Source organism: Myripristis murdjan, chromosome 8 (assembly GCF_902150065.1).
Source record: "Myripristis murdjan chromosome 8, fMyrMur1.1, whole genome shotgun sequence".
In the NCBI taxonomy this organism is placed as follows: Eukaryota; Metazoa; Chordata; class Actinopteri; order Holocentriformes; family Holocentridae; genus Myripristis; species Myripristis murdjan.
Window position 1 is genome coordinate 6451537 of NC_043987.1, and position 22726 is coordinate 6474262.

Genomic DNA, 22726 nt, shown 5'->3' on the forward strand with positions numbered 1-22726 from the left:
AGCTGATGTGCTTAAATGTAGTTTGGTTTTGTGTTTTTATTGTTTGAACTCATTTTCTGGGGTTTTTGTCATATTGAAAGAAGGTGTCACTGGGTCAACAACAACAGACAAACTACTACAGATGAGCAGCAACAAGTGAATTTACAAGCAAGTGAAATGAAATTTTTATGTACGTTTGGGAAGAAGAGGACATTGTGTTGGGAGAACAACAACCACGTCACCATTTTATGTTTCTGCAAACCAACAAATATGTTGAAATGTTAACATTTAGATTATACCCAATTGAGTGGAGTCTGCATCAACATCACATGAGTGTTAACATTAGCACATTTCATTTTCATTAACACATTTCATTTGAAAACATTTCAGGTTTCATATTTCAACTAATCCTTGATTTGCAGATCATAAAATGCCACCATTTTTTCTTGCGACTGGCCTTAAAACACTCTTTGGCCAAAAGTGCGCCAGGTTTCTATGATTATCTATCACTAATTAGTTCACATGGCAAGTCTTCTTGAAATTTTGGAAGGTACAAATTGCTCTCAAATTACTCTATTATTAGTCTAAAATACATGGTACATTTTGACATTTATACAAGTGGAATGTAGCTGCCCCTCTTATCCAGAGCAGCTTACAGTTAGTGTGAGTCCATAGGTCTCGCTAAAGGTAAGTTAACCAGGACACAAGGCTCTTGATTGACATGTAGCTGCAAGGAGAATGGCTGACCTGTGTGTGATATAGGATGGACTATCTACACACTGGGTCACTGTGCCACCACATGAGCCCAAGTGGATCTCTACGCTAAGCCTGTTTGGTGCGTTACAAATACTCAGCGCCTCCTCGGCTCTACTTTACTGCGACAGCATTTTGGCTCCTGAGGTTCATGCCGACTCAGCACTGCCTTGTATGGAGCGTTAGTAGTGATGTAAAGGTGAGATGTGCTCGCGCACAGTGAGAGAGCGGGGTGAAGGGATGGAGGGGGTTGTAGATGAACTCTGGCACACCTCTTTTTTTTTGCGGTTTGCTTTTCACGTTCACCCACTTGACTCTTGGCTTCAGAAACTCACCGACTCAGCAAAGAGCTGCACAGCTACGCTAATCATCGAGTCAACACACGCTGCAAATCATCTGCTGTCCTGTCTCAGTGGAATTAGATGAGGGATGACTTTGTAGGCAAAACAAACACTCGTGTCATCAATCATAATTCATCTTAAGAGTGACAGACGCTTATTTGCATGTAGCTGTTAATATGGTTTTCACGTATTTTGGATTTAACGAGACCTGGTTTGTTGGTTTTTAGTTGCGTAAATTGCAGAAAATCACTTGGTCTGATCTCAATTTCACATGTCTACAGCAAATTACAGTCAGTTATCTTTTACTGAATGCTGCCTGGCAACTGTTAATCCTCCTTGTCTGGCTTTCTTCAGGCTAGATGTGTATTCAGGCATTTGTACAGTACACCCAGGGCCATACTGTCAATCTCACACAGACATACTACTTTTAAACAGCAGACCATCTCCAAATTCAGCAAGGAGGTGGGAGGCCTATTTTCCATGGCTGTCCGAGCAGTCCCCCACCCCCCGTGGACTTCAAACAAGAATGGGGAGAAGAAATGCGTGGAGGCTTGTTGACTGTGACAGACAAACACACTCACACACACCCACACCCACACACAGAGGTCAGCCACCATGACAGTGTGGGTGCGTCAGGGGGACCAGAGACTGTGACTAAAGAGACAGCGACGGTTCATAGCTGACTGACTTAAACCTTAAAGAACACTGTGGGTCGCTGGGTTTGAAAAGCCCTATCACCCAACCAGCAAACAGCCATTAGCCAATTATAATGACCCATTCCTCAACCAGCACCTGATGAACAACTAGCAAGGACCAACCTGGTAATGAACCGTGATCCAACCACTATTATCTGACAAACACATGTTACATAATATTGACTTGGGAGTTAACTAACTAAGGATTCCCATGCTCATTGAGGTCAAACCAAGGAACGGGAACTGGGGTCCAATGGGGGTCCAGAATGCAGAATTTGAATCCTTTCTGCCACACCGGCTAAGATCATGGTCTTATATACAGAAGTGGTGCTGTGGTGAATCATGGACTCACTGACTGTGTTAAGGACTGCAATGTTATGATATTTACCCAATTAAGACAATTGTCAGAGTAAGAAATGTTCATGTAAACAGCACTGTCTGATTAAATCAGCCTGGATAAAATCATAATTTGGGTAAGCAGTGCTCAGATAGGAGAAGTCCAGTTTTAGGGTTAGGATTATGGTTTTAGCCATGTGCACACCTTAATAGCCTACTCTCATATGTAGTCATAAAAAGAATGGCTTGAAGCACAAAATGCAAGAAAACAGCCACAAGAGCAATCCATGGTAGCAACAATAATAACAATAAAATAGGGCTGAATATTCAAGTGGATGGGGCAGCATTGCTGACTCGAGCTTTGCCCCCTGTGGAAATATAAATAAATAGCTCTATAAGCAACCTAATGCTTAATTGACATGTTATAATAGCCAATAGTCACAGTATTTATCTAATAGTGTGTCACTGAGTGTCCAGTTATGTCGATATAGAGCACTGAAACTGAAATTGTAGAGCAAGTACGACGATCGTACACACAACACGCTCACACAATGGATATGATCTCTATCTCCTCTGGCGTCACTCCCCTTCCTGTTGTCTTATTTTAGGCTTGATTTTGTCCTCAATGTGTGTGTGCGCGTGTGTGGACGCAGGCGTGTGTGTGTGTTCATACGCGCGGAGTGCGAGCAGTCGCACTTGGACACGTGGACATCTGGGAATGTGCATCCATGCACAACAACAAGAACAGAGGGCAGCTTAGGCATCGCTTAATTAAGGGACCATTCCCTTTCTATGCTCTGCACATATCTTTTTGTGTGTATGGGAGTCCGATCTGGAGAGACTTGATACTGAACTGTGGAAATGTGCAGCTTCAAACAGGAGTGAGCAATGTTTCCACCGGCTTCGCTCTAATTGAAAAGCATTAAAAATTCTCCGTCTGTTCTGATTCCAAGTCTTGTGCACGTGATCGGTGGAAAAAGCTGCAAGTCACCGTAATTAGCAGAAAGATCATTATGCGTTATTCCTTAAAACTGCTGTGTGGTGAATGGTTGCAGTTTCTAGGCTGGTATTACAGGGCATGTGCTCTTTGAATTAAGCATCTAAATATGGGTTTCACATGTCTGCAGTATTAACAGCCTGCTTTAGGTTGGCTGTCAGGAATTAAGGGCACTGCAATCAAGGCAACTGAGTGTTTTGACACATCTATTGTTGCTGTAATTTTATCTTTTGGACCTCCACATATCCAAATGAATTCAGTGGAACTGTTCCGTGGTCACATATAGCAGGCAGTGGTTGTACTGGGAAAAATTGCAGGTGTTAATGTGAGACAGTATACTTGCTTAGCAAACCCCTACAAAATTAAAGGTTACCCCTCGTCCTGGTGCACATGTGCCTGCTAGCCCAGGAGGAACCCTGGAAGAGCCATGTCTCCTGTGTCTCCCCTACATTTTATCGTAATCCAGGTTGATCTCCCTTCAGTGCTTCAAACAAAACAAAAGAAACACAAAAAATAATGGAGTAATATTTTCCGCATATTTTCTCGACCTGCTGCAGTCTAACCGGCTGTCCATCTGCTCTGAACACATAACTTATGACTGGGCTTATGTCTGGGCTTCTGCATGGCCCATATTCATTGATGTTGTGGGGAAACCGGAGGCCTTTGAACAGGAGGTTACACAAGCATCCGTGTGGCGCCACGCACCCCCTACACCTTCCACCACTTTTATTTTCCTGTTCTTATTTATGACAAAGGACAGGGACATGCTGTACACAGGCAAGAGCCCAGCTGCTCCCCGTTCAGCCACAACACACACACACACACACACACACACACTTTCCATAAACGGCCATCATCTTCCTTCGTTGACAGAGGTTCTGATGTGTGTCAATGTCAGTCTGTCTCTTTCTCACCAACCCCTCACCCTCTCAACACCCTCTCTCCCTCCCTCTCTCTCTCTCTCTCTCTCTCTCTCTCTCTGTCTGTGAACAATAGCCCACTGATGGTGGCCGTGCTGCTGAGGAATGTGAGTGTTTTTGGTGCAGAGCATCTGAAACAGCCTGGAATGCTGGGAAAACACATCAACTCACCTCCCCTCACCTTTTGCTGGGGGGACCAAGGCCAAATGAATGTGCTAGCTGAGCCTGCTAGTGGGCATCATGACTTGGCTTGTGTGTGTGTGTGTGTGTGTGTGTGTGTGTGTGTGTGCGTGTGTATGTGTGTGTATGTATGTATGTATGTGTCAAGCTGCTCCGCACCTCATCTGACAGGAAGTTGTACCTAGCGATGGTCGGAAAACACAGGAAGTCCATATCAGCGTGCCTGGAATTCCAGCATTGTGTTCTGTCTCTGCAGAGACAAGAGAGAATCATGCACGCATGATATAAATGTGTTAATACTGCAGCTACACACATGCAAGCATGTGCACATGCATACACCACATGCACATGCTCATCACACAGTCAAACCTGTGCTCTGGATCATTAAGAGACGCATAAATACGCTCTAACACCTCTAATTCAAATGGGTCATAGGCAGGTCAGTCAGACGTGCAGATAAACAGAGCAATAAATTACATAACACTGTGTGTGTGTGTGTGTGTGTGTGTGTGTGTGTGTGTGTTTGTGTGTGTGTGTGCATGAGAGCAAGAAAGTATGTTGAAGTAAATAAAATTCTGCAGACACAATAATATCCTCCTTGTGATCATACATTGGTGATGCACCCAGCTTCATAAGGATGTATGACGTCAGAAAAAAAGAAGCCATATCCAGTCACACACATAATAATGTGGAACAATAGACAAAAAAACAATTAAGAAACCAAAAACATAGCCCTGACGAGTATCAGCAGGGTTTTGTTTGCGGCATCCTAAGACACTGTGAGGACACTTCCACACGTGCACACACCTGTGTGTGCTGGAAGGCGGGAGAGAGACAGAAACAGGGTGTAAGGGTGTAAGTGACACACTCATATTAGGCAGTGGGCTGCATTCGTTCAAATGAGACATCACGGTGACTGCGGATCATTTTTTGCAAATGTAGAAATGACTTGAGTCGACACACGGATATTTCAGGCTACTTTCTGATTTATTATTTTAAATCCAGCATTTTGTAGCCCACCAGTTAATGAGAAATTGCATATAATGGCACATAAAAATAACACATAATGTAAAATTACATAAACCAGAAAAGAGAAGTGCAACAAAAATACATTCACTGATGGATAGTTTGGCTGATAGACCGATGGATGGTTTGTAGTGCTGGCTCTAATTAACTGATGATAATTCACTTATTAATTCATCAATTTATCATCGAAACCTTTTATTTTTTTTCTTATTACACTTTTTTTTTATAGTAATTGGGTGCAAATAGTTTAATATAAAAATCAAATATTTTAATTTCAAGTTTTTGTTTTTTCCCCTTTCCCTCCAAAACATCTTGGGGGCTGATGACACACACTCGCAGGCCCCAAGCCGTGGAGGGGGATGATGGGAATCCAGCTTGTCATTATTTGGCATTGCTAAACAATGCCAAATTCATGAATTTAATTAAATTATCGCAATACAGGAAAATATTAAATGTAACATTACACAGTTCAGTATGACTCTTGTCACCCTCTCAACCCAGAATTTTAGTTTCATTTCTCTAGTGGTTAATAAAGGTATTTTTTTTAAATTTATTTGTTGATTGTTTGTTTGTTTGTTTGTTAGGGTTAGGGTCATGTGGTTGTTTTACCTTTTTATTGTTGTTGCCCATTTGGGATTTTTATTATTTTTATTATTGTTATTATTCTGTGGCATTTCTGCTTTATTCAATAGTGACAGTGACAGGTCAAGCTCACACAGCTTTTTGTTACATACATTCTTACATGAGTTTGTTGTTTGTAGCACTGGAAAACAGATGATACAGTTCTGGCTCCTGCTTCACCTGTAGGAAAGACACGGAGCTAGAGGATGTGATAAACCAGCACAAAATCGATTTCAAAAATAGTCCATAATAGTTTCTGGTTAGATACATCCTCTGTAAAAGCCTTTAAGTGCTTGCTAAAGAATGCACACACACACACACACAGACACACACACACACACACACACACACACACACGCACACTCCATTATTATCATTTTAAAACTCTGCATCTAAATTGTCCGTCCATGATTACTCATGGCTTTAAGATAATGCCCTGCCAGGAAAAATCAAATGTTCCTCTGCCATGACCTCCCAGAGGTGACATGAATCAAGAGAGCAAATGAAGAAAGAGAGCAGCTGTGTCCTACTACAATCCATGCCTTTGAAATAAATCCAGAGAAAAGTGCTCTGTGAGTGACAGGCAGAGGCCCAAAGCATACACAGTCCCAGCTCACTGCTGCCCTCCACTGGTTAGACACAGAATTTGTTGTCACTCAACAACAACAGGTAAAAAAAAAAAAAAAAAAAAATTGGGAGAATATATATCTAATGTTTCGCAATCCATTCATTGTCCCCTATAAAGAGAGAGCTCATGAAAACAAAACAAAAAAACACTGTTTATTTAATGATATGTTGTATGCTCAAATTTGCTGCTTATCCTACAGCTCAGGGGAGAACGCAATAGCCAGAGTTGTGTGGGGCGCCCCCCTGTGGCCAGGCGGCTAAAGGTGCTGGTGTGTAAGCCGGGGGCTTGTCAGCTGGGGTGGAGCCGCTAGGATCAGGCTGAATGTCCTGCTTTTCGCTCTGCTCTGTGAGCTTTGGATCTTGGCTGGCACTGCTGTCGGCCATCTCGTCTGTGGCTCTGTTGCTGTGACTGCGAGATATGAGATCCTCTGTGGACCAGGAGAAGCTCCCGCTGGGCATACACACGTAACCTTCACTGGATCCAGAAATGGAAAGGGCAAACTCCTCAGGAGAGGAAGGCACAGAACTGCCCAGCAAGGTGCCCTCTCCTGACCCCTGGCTTGTTTCTGATGTGCTCTGTAAAACAAAGACGCTGAGATGAAGCTACATGGACAAACGCTGCTGTTCATTATGCCAGTAAATGGCTGCCAGATGTCATCACTAGCTACCTAGAATTAAAAAATTAATATATAAATACACTCAAAGATGCCAACATTATGGCAGATATACACATGACATAGTGACAGGAAAAAGTTTTTGCTTCATATTTAATGACTTTTCCTAATTGGGGACAAGTGGATGAACATAAAATTAACATGATGATATGTTTTCAATGTGCTTTACACATTTTGTACCTATTGGTGTTTCACTGGGGTCTATTTGATCCCAGGCTTTTTTAGCTGTATAAAACACATAAGAAATATCATCAAAATCCAAACATTTGTTTTAGTTATTTTAGATGACAACCAAACATAACCACCTGAATGTCCTGAAAAACCTGACACATAAACTTGGGTAACAATTTTTATTTAGTCAAATTTAGTCAATTTGAATCTACCTGGGGGATTCTAACACATGAGGACTCTCAACAGTTAATTCAGTATTAATACATTTCGTGCTGCGGCTGTTCTCATTTTTTTTTTTAATTTTGATGACTGCTTAGAGTTCGAGAGGCTCCTTATTACACCTTACTAATGGCACTGACGCAGTTTGCAGCGGCTCACCTGACACAGGATGTAGGGGCCGCTGAAGCTCATGGCGGATGTCTCAGAGCTGTTAACCTCCTTAACAAAAGAGGGCGAGTCATCCCCATCCTGACAGTCCTGGTCCTCACAGAGCTCCAAACCTTTTTTCTCAGAGTCCTTGGCTGCCCAAAGCGAAGCCTCTGAGGACCTGCAAGAGCGTTAGGAGAAAGTGTTTCTTGCCAGCTACTCAACGACAGAACATCCTGAATGATTAATCCTTCAGAGCCTGTCAGTCAGACTTATGTGTCCATGGTGATCGGTGACGGCTATTGCAAAGTCCTATCCCCTGCTCTAGCATCTATCCTACATTATTACCACAGTAATTCAAAATGTCCTCGTGAGTGCAGCTGCAGTGCATAAAAAGTATTAGTTATGTAAAAAATGGTTATTCTAAGATGGCATCATTTGCACTTGCTCTCATATCTGCCTAGTGGTAGAGTGTGAAATGTATTACCAGATGGTTAAGTTTTGCCCTTTGCAGATGTAAGTGTTCTCACTCTGCATGAGATTCCAGCTCTTGGCAGCCTGAGTCAAATAAATCAGCTGTTCAGAAAGGTGCAATACAATACAGCAAAATACAGATACGGAATAACTGATTGAAGGATTGAGTGAGTGATCGATCATACATTAGGAAAGGATAACAATAATTAGAGCAGTCAAACTGCAGAAATATCAGCTCTCACCTTGATGTCAGAAAGGACTTTGCTCTTGTCTGGAGAGGGAACCGACTCCTCCCACAGATCTGCCTTTCTGAGGGTGCAGACCATGCAACGACAGAAAGCACCTCGGGGTTAGTAAAGCATGTGCATTTGAAAAATCTGGTGAACATGAAGAGCTTATCCACATGTGACCTATCTACATTTGAAATAAAAAAATCCAACATGTGCCATATACAAAATAATGACTGGCATCTTCAGGCAACATGGAACTTTAGTAACATAAACAGGGCCTGAATTATGTTCTTGAGCTCAGTGTAAGTCTTTAATCTGACACTCAGGTGTCCAGAAAGTAGATCTGGTTCCCTGCATCACTGGATCTATTTTGTTATATTTTGACAACTGAGCAGTCAGCCTAAAAAAGGTATGACCACACTTCCTGAAGTGATTCTCTTTGGCTGTGTTCACACAGCAGCTAGAAGAGATTTTTTTTTTTTTTTTTGCTTTGATTGTTCACATTCATCTGTGTATGTGACCTGTATCTGACATCAGTGTGAAAAGATCTGTATCATGACCCCACATTTACAACAAGCACGCTCCTCAACAGCAGGACATGTCATTTGCATGACAGTCCAGCATCACGGCTAATAAAATAGTGGTGTGGTGACAGTCCATCAGCTGCTCAGGCTGAGGGCAAGAAAGCAAAAAAAGAGCTTTGATTGAAGCATCTTCTCATATAACTCTTAAATTTATACCCTCCTGTTATAAATTTATAACCTCATTTTTGCTGTTATTCTCCATATTTTGCTCTGTCTTCCACTGCTGACAATGAATGTATTTTGACACTGACAGAGATGTGAGTGTGCTCAGTGGAAAAAAACACATGAATTCTGATGAGTGAGTGTTCACACATCGTCACATCGGCTGGAAACATATCTGATTTAGGACACCATATGAAAATCAGATCTAGGCCACTTTCTACCTGCTGTCTGAACGTAGCCTTCGAGTCATGTTGAGTCAGTCACGTTTTGTGAAGACAATAAATGGGGAAAAACAGAGGATCTGTGCTCTGTGCAGTGGAACTCATGGTGAACATGAGTGTCAGAATATAGACGCATATTGAACTCAAGAACATAATTGGGATAATGTGTAACTAAACTTCCATGTCACTTTAAGAGCTTTGGTTCCAAAGTACTGAACTACAGAAACTACAGTGTGAATTATGAAGTAATGAATTTCAGGCAACATTTTTTTTTTTTTTTCTAAAATGGACATAGTGAATGCATATCCATACATACACATGTATATATATATATATATATATATATACATTCAGTGCAATGGAGAGAGATTTACTGAATTTTATTAAACATGATATCTCATACCATAGGCAATAACTGTCTTGTCTACATCTTTAACAACACACACACACACACACACACACACACACACACACACACACACACACACACACACACACACACGCTTTAACACAAAAGGAATAACAACATCAATTCTAAAATGAAATGTGTGAAGGAACACAATGACTGGATGGTACCTTTTACAAGCTGTAATGCTGAAGAAGAGAATGAGGAAGCTTATGGCCACTACTGCACTGATTAAGATGTAGAGGAAATGCGTGAAGGACTTGGACACTGTTAGGGGACAGAGGACATAATAAAACAATTTTGATGATGAAGATGATGATTATGACAAAAATAACCAATGCCAATGGCTGTAGTGACAACAAACAATTGTGGCAGTGACGATAAACAATGAAGACAGGAGCAACCAAGGACATCAAAATCCAGGATAACCAAATATTGATTTACCATCAGAAAATCCACAGATTACTGATCCATGGGCATAAATAACATGTCAGTGTAGTAAATTGTCCAGGTGGAAGATATGAGAAAGCCACTGCAATAAAACGCCTGCAAGGTGTTAGAACATTAATAAGATTTATGCCACACTCCATAAGATCTTGGGATTCAGCTTCAAAGGCGTTATGAAGAGAAACACAGAGTTCACAACACAAAAGTTCAAAGAAGCTGCGCAATAAATTATAGACGTGTTTTATGAAAATATTCTTCCTCAGAAAGAGTTGGGTTGGAGAAGCAGAGAGAAAGACAAATAAACAGAAAGAGAAAGAGAGAGAGAGAGAGAGAGAGAGAGAGAGAGAGAGAGAGAGAGAGTGCCTTTGCTTTGCAGTTAACATGAATAAATAAACACATTATCTCATCTACAGTACCAAGGTTCACAGTCTATGAGGCACAGATGAATAAGTTAAGGGCATAAACAATAAAAATGAATTATGCACGTTTCACTTGTTTTTGTCCAGGCTGCTTACTGATGATTACCTTGGCACTTCCTCAAAAAAAAAAAAAAAAAAAAAAAAAAAAAAAAAAAAAAAAAAAAATTGAAGAGAAATTACATGTGTAGCTGCTATGTCTTCTCATGTGAAATGGGTGTGAACTACATATTTATACGTGTTACCTGCGTGTGAGTTCCACTCTACAGGTTCAGTCCATTCAGAGGGTGGCCCTTCATAATCATCTCCAGAGCAGACCAGAGACCTGACCTGGACCTGGTAACGCTGGGAGGGGGCAAGAGACTCTCCAAGGACGGTAAGGGACTTGGATCCCTGTGGGACAGTCTTGAGGGTAGCATTTTCCTAATAAGGGGAAGGTATAAAAGATGCATTACGTTTTTGTCAGTTTGTGTTTGCATAAAAAACAAATAAAAGATCATACTTGATCATACAAAAACCTGGTGAGTTATATTTCACCCAGGTTTTGCCCTCTAATGGGGCTTTATGAGTGACCTCAGCACAATTAGAATGAGCCTTCTACCACTATTGCTTATTAGTGCATGAAAGTCTAAGTTTGCCCTTGTTTTGCATCCACTTTTCATCTCTTAAAGATGTGCTGTGGATGTGATGCGATGGAAGCATCAAGATGGAAGCAGAAACATCGATGACAGCTGTCTGCTTTGTCACTGTCCAGCCGGTGCCCTGCTGCTTCACTGTCCTGCCTGCTCTCTGGCTCCTCTCTGCATAGGAGAGGAACCTTCCTTAACAGCTGATTAGCCGTGCTTGTCAGAGCCCAACATTTTGGGAGAGTCGCTCATGTCCTCAGCAGAAAGCAGGACCACTCTCTCACAGCAGATTCAGATACTGACACGGAAAGAGGAAATAGACAGGGGCCTGTTGACATGCATTCTGGATCTCCAACCTGGAGACTGGTTCACCACAATAGGAAAATCCTGCACTTTGCCTATGAATACAAAATGACTATTTCCTAGCCCCCATTACTTTTCTGCGTGGACACAGTTCTTAAGTCACTGTGCCACTGGGCTCAGTCCACATCTCATTTTATCTAAATGACTTGATTCTCAGTGCCTGGTCCAGAGATGGGCCACCTAACCAGATATGTGACCAATTGGAAGATCAGCCCCTAAACCACCCGAGGCAGCACAAACCGTGCCTGGTAACCATCCCCCATCAGCCAAAATGGTCGAAATACCCTAAAATCTAATGCTGCTGGCAAGACACCGCTGGTCTCTTTGCTGGTGTGAACAGACAACCAGAATGTGGCAGCCTTCTTTCATTGACAGACTAGAGATTGGCCATATAGCATATAGAACCTATGATATAATGATATGATTTTTCACCTGCTTCTCTGTGTTGTAGTATCGGACCTGATAGCACAAGCTGACTAGTGGGGCCTTGTCGGGTTCAGCCCATTCCACCATCCAGTTCCTTTGTTTCTCTGTCACATTGACTTGGTGAGGGCAGTCGGGATGAACTGCAAACAAAGAGAATGTTTTGCAATAAATACCGTAAAAAGTGTTATTTTTTATTTTTATTTATTTATTTTTTTTAAGATCAAGAGCTTTTTGAACATCAATGATTCACACATATGTACATCGCCCCAACGTTACAAGTCAGAGTGCAGTGGCAGTGCAGTAACACATTCATTGACGGTAAAGGTCAAAATAGTGATAGCCAACTTCGTCATGAACACATAACTGGATTATTCTCTCTCTTGCTGTTGTTGAGGATGGAAATACCAACATTCTCATTTATTTCTCATCTGTCTCCTTGATTTTCCTCTGTATTACCTATTACCTTCAACAATGATATGATATTGCTTATCACCACTGCATCTAAACACATGTACAAACATATGAGACCTAATAACATTTTATATATCTATATATATCTATCTCTATATCTATCTCTATCTCTATCTCTATATCTACATCTATATCTGTATATATACTGTATATATATATATATATATATATATATATATATATATATATATATATATATATATATATATATATATTATATATATATATACATATATATATATAGATAGATAGATAGATAGATAGATAGATAGATATCATTTCATTGTGTGTGTGTGTGTGTGTGTGTGTGTGTGTTATCAAAAAGCAGATAGGGATGCAATAGATGAATTCAAACACTAGGTGGCAGCACTATTATAGTCCTAGTTGTGCACTAGTCTGCTAAACTTCACAGCTCCTTGCAGAAGTTTTATCAACACACTGGGTGATTTTGTTTCAGTGGGACAGCTTTTTTTTTCTAATCCCCACTTTCCACAGAGCTTCAGACAGGCTTTTTCAATTACCCGAAACTCAATTCAATTCAATTCAATTCAATTCAATTCAATTCAGTTAAATTCAATTCAATTTAATTGTTACGTTCAATTTAGTTCAATTCAGTTTAGTTCAGTTCAATTCAGTTGAATTCAATTCAATTCAATTGTTCAGTTCAGTTAAGTTCAGTCTAATTCAATTCAGTCTGTCCAGTGAAGCACAATTCCACAAAGTGTAATACAGTACAGAGACTGTTAAACATGTTGTATGCCGAACTGCAAATATGCAGATCTCTAGAACAGAGTGGACCAGTCTCAGTTTCACTTTTATTGTGGCCATGCCAACCAACATGCTGCTTTTTATGTATTTTTGTTTCTTCTGTTATTGAGAAACAGTCTTAGCAGCTTCACACACACCAGTCAGCAACCTCATTCTCAGCGTGAATTTGTGGAAGGAGTGAACTTCAGGGGCCTGTGCATTTCCTTCTCAACTTCTCCTTTCCAACACAAATGAGCTCCTCTGGTAAATATCTTGTGCCTTTCAGTCTCCTTCGCTGATTGGTGGTCACTTTGTCTTTTCTTAGTCGTCCATCTGCTTCCTCTCTCTCATGAAGAAGAGATAATCTAAAGGTAATCATTTTGTGGCCTCTTTTGCGGGCCATGTAGCATTGTGTTTGGGTTTTAGATTGGTTATTCCAGTGGGCTAAATGCCTGGATTTAATTCATATTAATTCTAATTTTTTTTTTTAACCAGTGCTGTTTTAAAAGTCTGTGATGTCTGATGTTGTAAGGCTGGAGAGGTTCAGCTCCTGCAGCTAGGATTTTGCATGGTTCCCAAATCTAAGGGCTCATTTTTGAGTACTGATTGTGAGTGGAAAAGGACCAAGCTCTTTAATTTTCAACAGAATGTGGTGTTTAGAATCTCTGTTGGATGTTGGTGGGTTTGATAGGCCCCACATCTCACTTACAGAAAACTTTAGAAATCAAATGGTCAAATATTTTGCACCAGATTTTGAGGGGAATATCTATATTGGCCAAAGGCATTTTCCTCACTGAGTGTAAGATGTGATACACATTTGCATTCATGGACAGACCAAATTTACCAGAAGCACACACTCTCAGTCACCAGGTTGCCGTATGACTGTGTGTGTGCTCCAGGCTTGTGTCACCCAGTATGAAATGACACTGATGATTGATCTCTGGGCCTCAGTGGTAAAATCATTATTTTAGCTCTTTCAGAAATGACTTGGAGTTTCTCAGTTGTTGCAGACTACCCAGAGGTGATCTAGGAACTGCTGCAGTCCTTGTGATATTGAGGAAAGTAACAACAGCTGCACAGAGAAGCAATCTGACCTCTTTGTCGCTCAGGACGGGTCCTGGGGCTGCTGCGTCATTCAGAAACTCTGATTCACTGACATGTATGTTGGAAAGTGGTATGAGAGCACAGCCCTGTCTCATTCCACATTGTTGAAAAATTCTGTTTTCGCTCTTGTGAGCCGACTTCCCTTAATCTGTCCATTGCTTTCTCTTCAGTATGTACAAACATGTGCACATATGGTGACACGATTTAAAGTGGAGAGTGATTTACAGTGCTGTGCTGAATCTCTCTCTCCTGTCTACTCACTGTGTTGGTAGGGCCTGAAGGTTTTTGCTTTGCGTGTTGGTTGGAGCTCCAGCAGTACATGTGCAGGATCTGGGACTGTCAGAGAGCAACTGTACCGCAGCATCGTCTCTCTGCTGTCAGCACTGACTGTGGAGTTAGCACAGCGGATCTCAGACCTGGATACAGCAGGAATTAAAGAGAGGAGAGGAGAGGTGAATAGAGAAATGGCTTCATGGCTGACTGTTTGAATGGATAAATGGATGAATTAGTGGACACCAAAGAGGTAGAGGTGTTAAGATTAGCTTCAGGCTAGGGACGACCTCTTTGCTTTTCTCTCAAGCAAATTACCAGCAACACACATAACTAATAACAGGCTCACTAACACACCATGCACACATGTGCACAAAGACATTCATTTTTCATACTCAGGGAGCATATGTGTGTGTGTGTGTGTGTATTGGACTCACGGTGCACTGTGGTTGTGTCGGTAGGCCAGCTGGTAGGTAATGAAATGAGCTAGATCTCTCCTCACCTCCCAGCTACACGTCACCTCCTTCTCTCCATCCAGCACACACTGCAGCCTCGGATTCTCCTCGAGGGCTGGACAGAGAGTGAGAGAGACAGAGAGAGACAGAGAGAGAGAGATTTACATTTACATAAACAAGCTAATATCACCAAAGCTCCAACCCAGACTTTTCCCAAGCTCCCATGAAGAAGGACAGAGAGGGGAGATTAGAAAGTGTGAGGAAAGGAGATAAGGAGCGTGGTCTTATTTTGAAGCAATTCTGTATCTATAAAAAAATAAATAAATACTGAACATCCGTCTGGAGTAAAAAAAAAAAAAAAAAAAATCAGTGCATGAAATATGCAGGCCACATGTTTTGCTCAAAAGTGTCAAATCTGAAGCTGTTGTTTTTCACTGCCTGTACTAGAGAGGATTCATACACACATTTGTGAGTGTACTGCTTGTTAAACAAGATTACATGTGTTTAGTTTCTAAACTATGTTGAGTGATTTCCTTAACTCACATTGTGCAGTCTGCCAAGTCACCAGAGGACTCCAGTCACTCCACTGTCCCACCTTCCCCCGGGCTCTCACTCTGGCTTCATACCTGCAACCCGGAGACAAAGCCTCCGACTCTATTGTCATTTGGGTGCTTGTCAAATTCGCCGTCTGCAGAAAGACAGAGAGGCATCGGCCGCTGAGTCCAGATGTGCACAGCATTTCATTTTACAGTCAAATGAATCGCTGTTACATAATGTTGCCATGGTGCTTGCATTGTTGCTTTTATTAATGTTTGGTGATCTAGGAATGAAAGCTAAATCTACTGTGAAACCTATAAGGCACACAGGATAGGAGCGCCAGCGTAAAGCCTGAAACATATTTCTTATGCGAAGTCTGTATTTGTTTGTCTATAATGCAGTATGCTAATTGTGCATGCTAAAAAAAAAAAACATTCCCAGGGTCAGTCAGTCAATCATTGTGTTTGTACAGTGCAACAGTCAGGTTTAGCTATTTTGTATTTTGTTATGGACAGAAAAAATTCAGGCTGACAAAATGTGTATCTAGTAAACCCTTTTTTGAAACCTTTTTTTCAAACTCACTGCACATTTTCATAAATGCATGTTGGCCCAGTGTTGGCTGTAATACTCATAACTGATGCTTACGATCCAGTTGTCCTGTCTCTCTCTCCTGTAACTGAGCTGATAGGTGAGGTGTTGGCTCAGGGAGGAAGAGGAGGGGTAGGGGCTGGACCACTGGAGCACCCAGCCTTCTCCATCTGCAGCGTGTGCAGACAGTTTCTGTGGTGGCCGCGCTCTCACTGTACAACACACACATCAAAACACATATACAACCCAGCGGCAACATTTGTATTCAAACAGACACTCAAAAGTTTTAACAGCTGAAGTTGTTCCCTAATATAATGTATTGATGCGTTCTCAGCAGATCAATTTGTTTATTACCTCTGGCAAGGAGGTTATGTTTCTGCTCTTGTTAGGTTGGTTTGTTTGTCTATCTGTCAGCAGAATATATAAACAAAATGAACACATTTTCATAATATATATGGGCACTATGGCATTGGGCCATGGAACAATTAATTTTGGTGGCAGTATTTACACTATTACTCAAACATCATTGTTAATCCATAACTATGAGTCTAAAGCAACGAGAAGCTTGATTCAAAATCCTAAGGGTATGTTTGGTTTATATCATAAAGAAAACAATTTAAATTCAAATCAAAATCACAGACAACGGAGCCTTTGATGTTTGTTGTCTCTGAGTGCTTTCTAGTTTGTTGTAGTTAATGATGATGATGATAAATGATGTCGATTGCAGCAACGCCATGTGAACTCACAGTACTGAGAGAGCTCCAGAGGCTTGTGTGGGCCAGATGAACAGGAAGGCAGAGTCCCAGACTTGAAGAAGAAGGTGTGGCTTACGCCAATAACAAACATTTCAGTTTCATATCTGCACTGGACTGTCCTGTGTTGGTCTGCGTGTTGGACCGGTGAGCCAAAGGGCATGCACCTTGACACACTGCGAAGACAGGAAAACAGAGTTATTTGTTTACAGGAGCACAAATTTAGACACGCCTCGCTCCCTCTGCAGCTTCCCCTCCCACCCCCGCCCCACCCCCGCCCCCTTCACCCCTTCCTTCCTTCCTTCTCTAATTCTCACCCCCCTTTCACCATTTGCTTCCTCTGCTCTGCTACTGTTCTGCCACTGCAGTCTGAGCTGTTTTGTACCTGTTGTTGCTGTCGTCCAAGACCCAAAGCTCCAGTGGTGTGTGTGCGTGTGTGTGTGGTCCCTCCCTCCAGCTGCAGTGGACATAGGACTGATAGTTGTTGTGGCACTTCAAGGACGCCAGCACTGGGGATACTGGGTAAAGAGGAAGAAACGGTTGCTTTGCTGTGATCAGACAATTACTAGTGTCTACCACTCCTCAACAAATACATCCCACCGCTTGATATTTCATCAATTCCTCAACAATGTTGCTCTGAGCCAGCACCATTTTGAATTTGGCAATTACCTTGTTAAGTTTTTGAAAACAAAATTGTTTTGGTATTTCTACCCCAAGTTCTGATAACAGTGGACTAAAAAGCCCCCCATTAATTTCCCACGGGAATTCCACCGGAAAGCACTGTACACTCTCGACCGTCACAAGCCTACTAATAATGGCATCACAGTTAACGCTCTTTTGCCAAAATAAACAAATGGGTAAATGGGAAATATATTACAAATATATACCATTACCACTGTATATTCTACAATGGTGTACTAGGGCCACTGTAGGGGAAAAAAATATGGGTGTAATATTAAGCGAATTCAGGGATTGGTAAGACTGAAATAATTCAAGGTGAAACAACAAGGCAGTGAAGTGTTGATGAAATTTTTGTTGTTTTGCCCTGAACAGGTTGTTTTTTTTATATGAGTAAAAGTGTTTAAAAGTATTAAATACATATAGTTGAGGAGTTGTTATTGGTAAAACATACAATAAAAAATAATTTGAAATCACATTATATACAGTCTGTGGAAGGAAATGCAAGAGGAGTGTATATTTTTTTCAGTTTTGACTTAAAGGGTTAAGAGCAAATGTGTTGAGAATCTAAGAGAATTTAAGAGGGACCGGGCTGTTAGTCCACACCCAAACAGTTACCTTTAATTTGCTTATGGCTCCATGGGAATTATACCAAAGGATGTCACTTAACCTCTACTGTAGCAGCAAGAGTACAATAAAAAAGATAGAAAATGGAGAGAGACATAGCTTCTAAGGCAAAGAACTTTACAGGTTTATTGTCAATATTTAAAAAATGTACAGTGATTCAATAAAAAAAAGTTCAAAATGTACAATAGCACATAAGCATGCTCTGTTTTCATTTGACTTGCCAGTAATTTTGCCCGTTTTCTGTCAGCTTCAGAAAGCATTTCTTTAGGAAACACAAGAGATAAAAAACAACCCTGACGTGACTGAGACGGATCATACCTGCTGACCCAAATTACAGCCTGTGTTATTTAACAGAAACACTTTTCACAGGATTACAGTGCATCCCATTCCGAGGCACCCTGGAGTGTTTTGTGTTGATCAAATGCTCGGCAGACTTACCGTTCTGTGAGCTGATCTCATGGATCATGCAGCTGTCTGGAGAGGAGCAGAGAGCCAGAAGAGAGAGCGCCGTGCCAAACACAACCCAGCGGAGACGCATTGTTCCTGTGTAAAGTTCGGGCTCCAAGCCCCTGATTGGGGTTAATTTCAGGATCTCACCATGTGCGTGTGCTCACATCATCAAGACAACTGTATTAACAATGGAGATAGAAACAAAAAGAGAAAAACAGAGAGAGAGGGAGAGAGAGAGAGAGAGAGAGAGGGAGAGGCAGAGTTTACTAGAAATAATGAAAAAGTGAGTCATTGCCACACTACAGCACTTGCTTCCTTTCTTGACAATCTGTAGGCTGTGGGATTTCACCACACATCCGCCTGCTTCTCTTATCTCTCGCTCACACTTGATAGCCATTCTGTTGAAATAAAATAAAGTGACCTTTATTCATTTTCCTCACTAATAAGCCCAAAGGACAAGGCAGCGTCATGCCGGCTGGTTTGAGACAGCCTTTGGAGACTCTGAGATCTAAAGAGCGGTCATACAAACACATTATATGAAACTGAAAGCTATTAAAATACATTCAGCTATTTAAAGAAAGGGGGAAAACCAAGTGTATAATCAAGCTCTAGAAAATAGCAGGAATAAAGAAAAACATGCAATAACTTTCATTGCAGACGCTTCTACCTTCTGCGTAGCTGTTTGTGGAAACCCCCATCCAGAAGAACAGGAGGGTGACACACGATCCCACAAATTTCATGACCTTTTATTGTTTGCTTTCAAGTGTAGAACATGTATGTAAACACAGGGTTTGACAGAGTTGCTGATGTGAAAATCAGAAGTCGGCATATGTGCAGGTGAACTGAAATCAGACACCTGCAGTGGAAAAAGCGCTGTCAAGAAAAATGTGGCCACTTCTGAGAATAGAGGTGATTAAAAAGGGTTCGGGTTAGTTCGAGTCACAAGCCCTCAAAAAACAGCACAGTATGACTTGAGAGCTGTCTGTCTGCAGCTCCTAGACACAAAGCCTGCCTTTTTACTGCTATTACACACACACACACACACACACACACACACACACACACACATGCACGCACGCACACACTTACACTCACACTCATTCTTATTTCATTTAAAAGCACCATAAACCCAGAATTGGCGTCAGTCTACATATTAAAATCTCAGACCAACGAAACAAAATTCTGTGAGTATAGGATAGCATTGAATTGATAATGTATGGATGTATGGATGCACTGAAGTGACAGCAGAACAGCAGAAAGAAAGAAAGAAAGAAAGAAAGAAAGAAGTTAACAAATGAATGAATGCATAAATAAATAAATGCAGTTAATTAGCCTGAAAACAAAACAAAACAACAAAATTAAAAACCAAACCGTTGAAAATTGAAAAAAAAAAAAAAAAAAAAAAAAAAAAAAAATTGGTAAGAACATACTAGTTTATAGCAAATTTCAGATGTAGGTTGTTCTTGGAGCAGACTTAAGGCAGATTTACTATGGGGACTTGAAGTATATATGATTTATGAGCTTTTTATTATATGCTGAAAAATAAATGAACAAACAAACAGTAGTTTTTCAGTGGCAACAGAACCAGCATATGGTAGAGTGTCACTGTGTCGCAGAGATTTGCCTCTTTTTATGTCTTTTGTAACAAGACCAAACAACAACAATTCAACATTGAACGAAACAGTAGTAGCAACAACACATCAAAACTTTAATGTTGGATTTAACCATCAACTATTTTTATGTGACATTCTTGAGCAGTAAAAGGAAATCTAATATTGACACTACCTTCACGCCAAGTCAAGTCTCCACCACTGATCAGCCGTCCACAAAATCACGTGTAACAAATGCCTGGTGCCGTCTGTGATGATTATTTACCTTATCTCAAAAACACGGCTTTCCTTTGTTGTCAAGGTGCAATGTTGTCTGTCTGTCTGTCTCTCTATTACTTCCACCTACACAGCACAGCACTCTGTGGGAGTTTCCAGTATGTCAATTTCAGCTTCCCCCTTTCTGTCCACGGCAAAAGTAAAATGCAGTGTTTTTTGCACTGTCAGCTGATTTTACTCACAGACTCTTTTTTAACCTCCAGTATGTCACAGTTTTTCTTGTGTGACTTGTCAACCTACTCAATTTTCTGTTCTTTTTTCCCCCGTAGCCTCTCCAGTTGACAGGAATTAAATGAATGCCAAAAATTATTTCAGAGTTTTAGATTAGCCAGTAGATCCTCCTGCTAAATTTTTCAATTTTCAGATTTCAAAAAGACGCTAAAAAAAAAAAGGTAGTTTTGCAGAGGCTTCAAAATCCATTGTGCAGGCTGTTGGATAAAAGTAGACAGAGGTGTGGGATGGCCAACATTTGGCCATAAAGACCTTTGGGTGAGATCTGACTGTGCAGAGGAGAATAGATTTTCCATTAATCGAGGTGCAAGACAGCTTGTACCACTAAACCACATGAGTAACAACAACAACAACAAAAATATTAATAATAATAATAATAATAATAATACATTTTATATATTTATTTTAACGCACTTTGCATTTAACAATCTCAAAGTGCTACAAAGAAGAAAAAAGATTAAAAAGATCAATAAAATATTCAAAAGGAGAATCTAAAGCAGACATTAACAAAAAGCCTTTTTTAAAAAAGGTATAGGTTTTTAGGTTTAATGAGTGTTTTAATGGTACATCAGTCAGGAGACCAAGACACCGTATAGAATTTGTACTTATTTTCTACAGTTTCCATCATTCTTCATTGCCATATAAGATGCATGTAACAATGCACAGAAACCTGCTATGGCTGTTTTTGTAATGAGGTGAAAAAAACATTCTTTTTGGATCTTTGCAAACCCAAGAGTAGGAGCCTCCAGTACATCCCATGAGGACATGAACGCAGCATAAGGGACCCTGCTGTGTTATCTGACCCGTAAATGAACAAGACTGGCCTCCACCAAAAAAAGAAACAAAAAAAAAAAAAATGGAACCTCTACCAGTCATGCAAATAAATGTTCCTTTTCGAAAGTTTTGTTTCATTTGTTTCTGCGTGTTTACTATCGTCACGATAACCACAAAGGTCCTGTAACCTTAACCTTAACCGTACTTAACTTTAAGTATTTTTGCACCTAACTGTAACCAAACTACAACCATTTTGAGGCATTCACACCACGGCTTGTGGCGTATCTGTGGGATATAGCAAATTATTCTTATTGAATACAAATAGTTTAAACAGTTGAGGCGCTGATATTGGTAAAACATACAGTAAAAACCATTTGAAATCACATTATATGCAATCCCTAGAGAGAAATGAAAGAGGATATATCCTGCCACCGGTAGGGGGCGCTAATTTAGGATACCCTCCTGGGGGTCATATTACATGACCTACATGGTTGTATTTGTTGGATGAATTGTTGACGTTAACTGGTAATCTGATTTGTCCTGTTGCAGTCCATACAAACGATCTGGCTGTATAATTCAGATAAATAAAAATGTTAAGAATGGCTTTTTGGCCCAAATATGAAGTTCCTCAAGAACTTCATCTGTCCTGCATTCGTGCTGCAGGCACCATCCCTGTCGATTTGTCTCAAAAAAGTGCACTGTAGGACAAGTGATGCGGTGTGTATGCGCACAGGAAATGCCAAGTGCAACCAAAGTCAAGGTTGACTGGCCATTTGTCTGACTAACACCGGTTGCCATGACATTCAATAGCAGCACATGTAGGAAAAAGCAGTGTCAGTACAATACCACGAAATCCAAAACTATGGTGTTGATTCAAGCTGTCAGTCTACCAGATATTATTGATGTAGCAGAAGTGCAGATTCATGTACTTACACTGTACTCTCTCAGGCCCATTGCAGAGGTCAAAACAAAGTAAGAAATAAAAATAGGCAATTAGAAGTTTATTCCCAATGCCTGGGACCTTCTACACCAAAGATTTTTATTCCTAGGCGTCACTGATGAGGCTGCTTTCTGCTGCACGCTGCTTGAGATGGTAGTTCGTTGGAGAGGTCCCC

The 22726-nt window shown here is 40.8% G+C and overlaps 1 protein-coding gene across 3 annotated transcripts; it reads right to left on the minus strand.

The window, feature by feature from the left end:
• Positions 1 to 5185: 5185 nt before the first annotated feature.
• Positions 5186 to 22726, minus strand: csf2rb (colony stimulating factor 2 receptor subunit beta). 3 transcript variants are annotated; one of them, XM_030056922.1, is made up of 15 exons: positions 22545 to 22726; positions 18709 to 18897; positions 17351 to 17483; positions 16960 to 17141; positions 16271 to 16425; positions 15632 to 15776; positions 15071 to 15203; positions 14625 to 14779; positions 12048 to 12181; positions 10872 to 11049; positions 9934 to 10030; positions 8403 to 8469; positions 8174 to 8244; positions 7699 to 7867; positions 5186 to 7051 (listed from the first exon to the last, which is right to left on the minus strand). In XM_030056922.1, the coding sequence occupies exons 2-15, from the start codon at positions 18806 to 18808 to the stop codon at positions 6677 to 6679; spliced, it is 2094 nt and encodes a 697-aa protein (XP_029912782.1). In that variant the 5' UTR covers positions 18809 to 18897; positions 22545 to 22726; the 3' UTR covers positions 5186 to 6676. The 3 variants fall into 3 exon arrangements, with proteins under 3 accessions (XP_029912782.1, XP_029912781.1, XP_029912783.1); XM_030056921.1 differs by lacking the exon at positions 22545 to 22726 and adding an exon at positions 20506 to 20652; XM_030056923.1 differs by lacking the exon at positions 22545 to 22726 and having other exon boundaries at positions 18709 to 18919.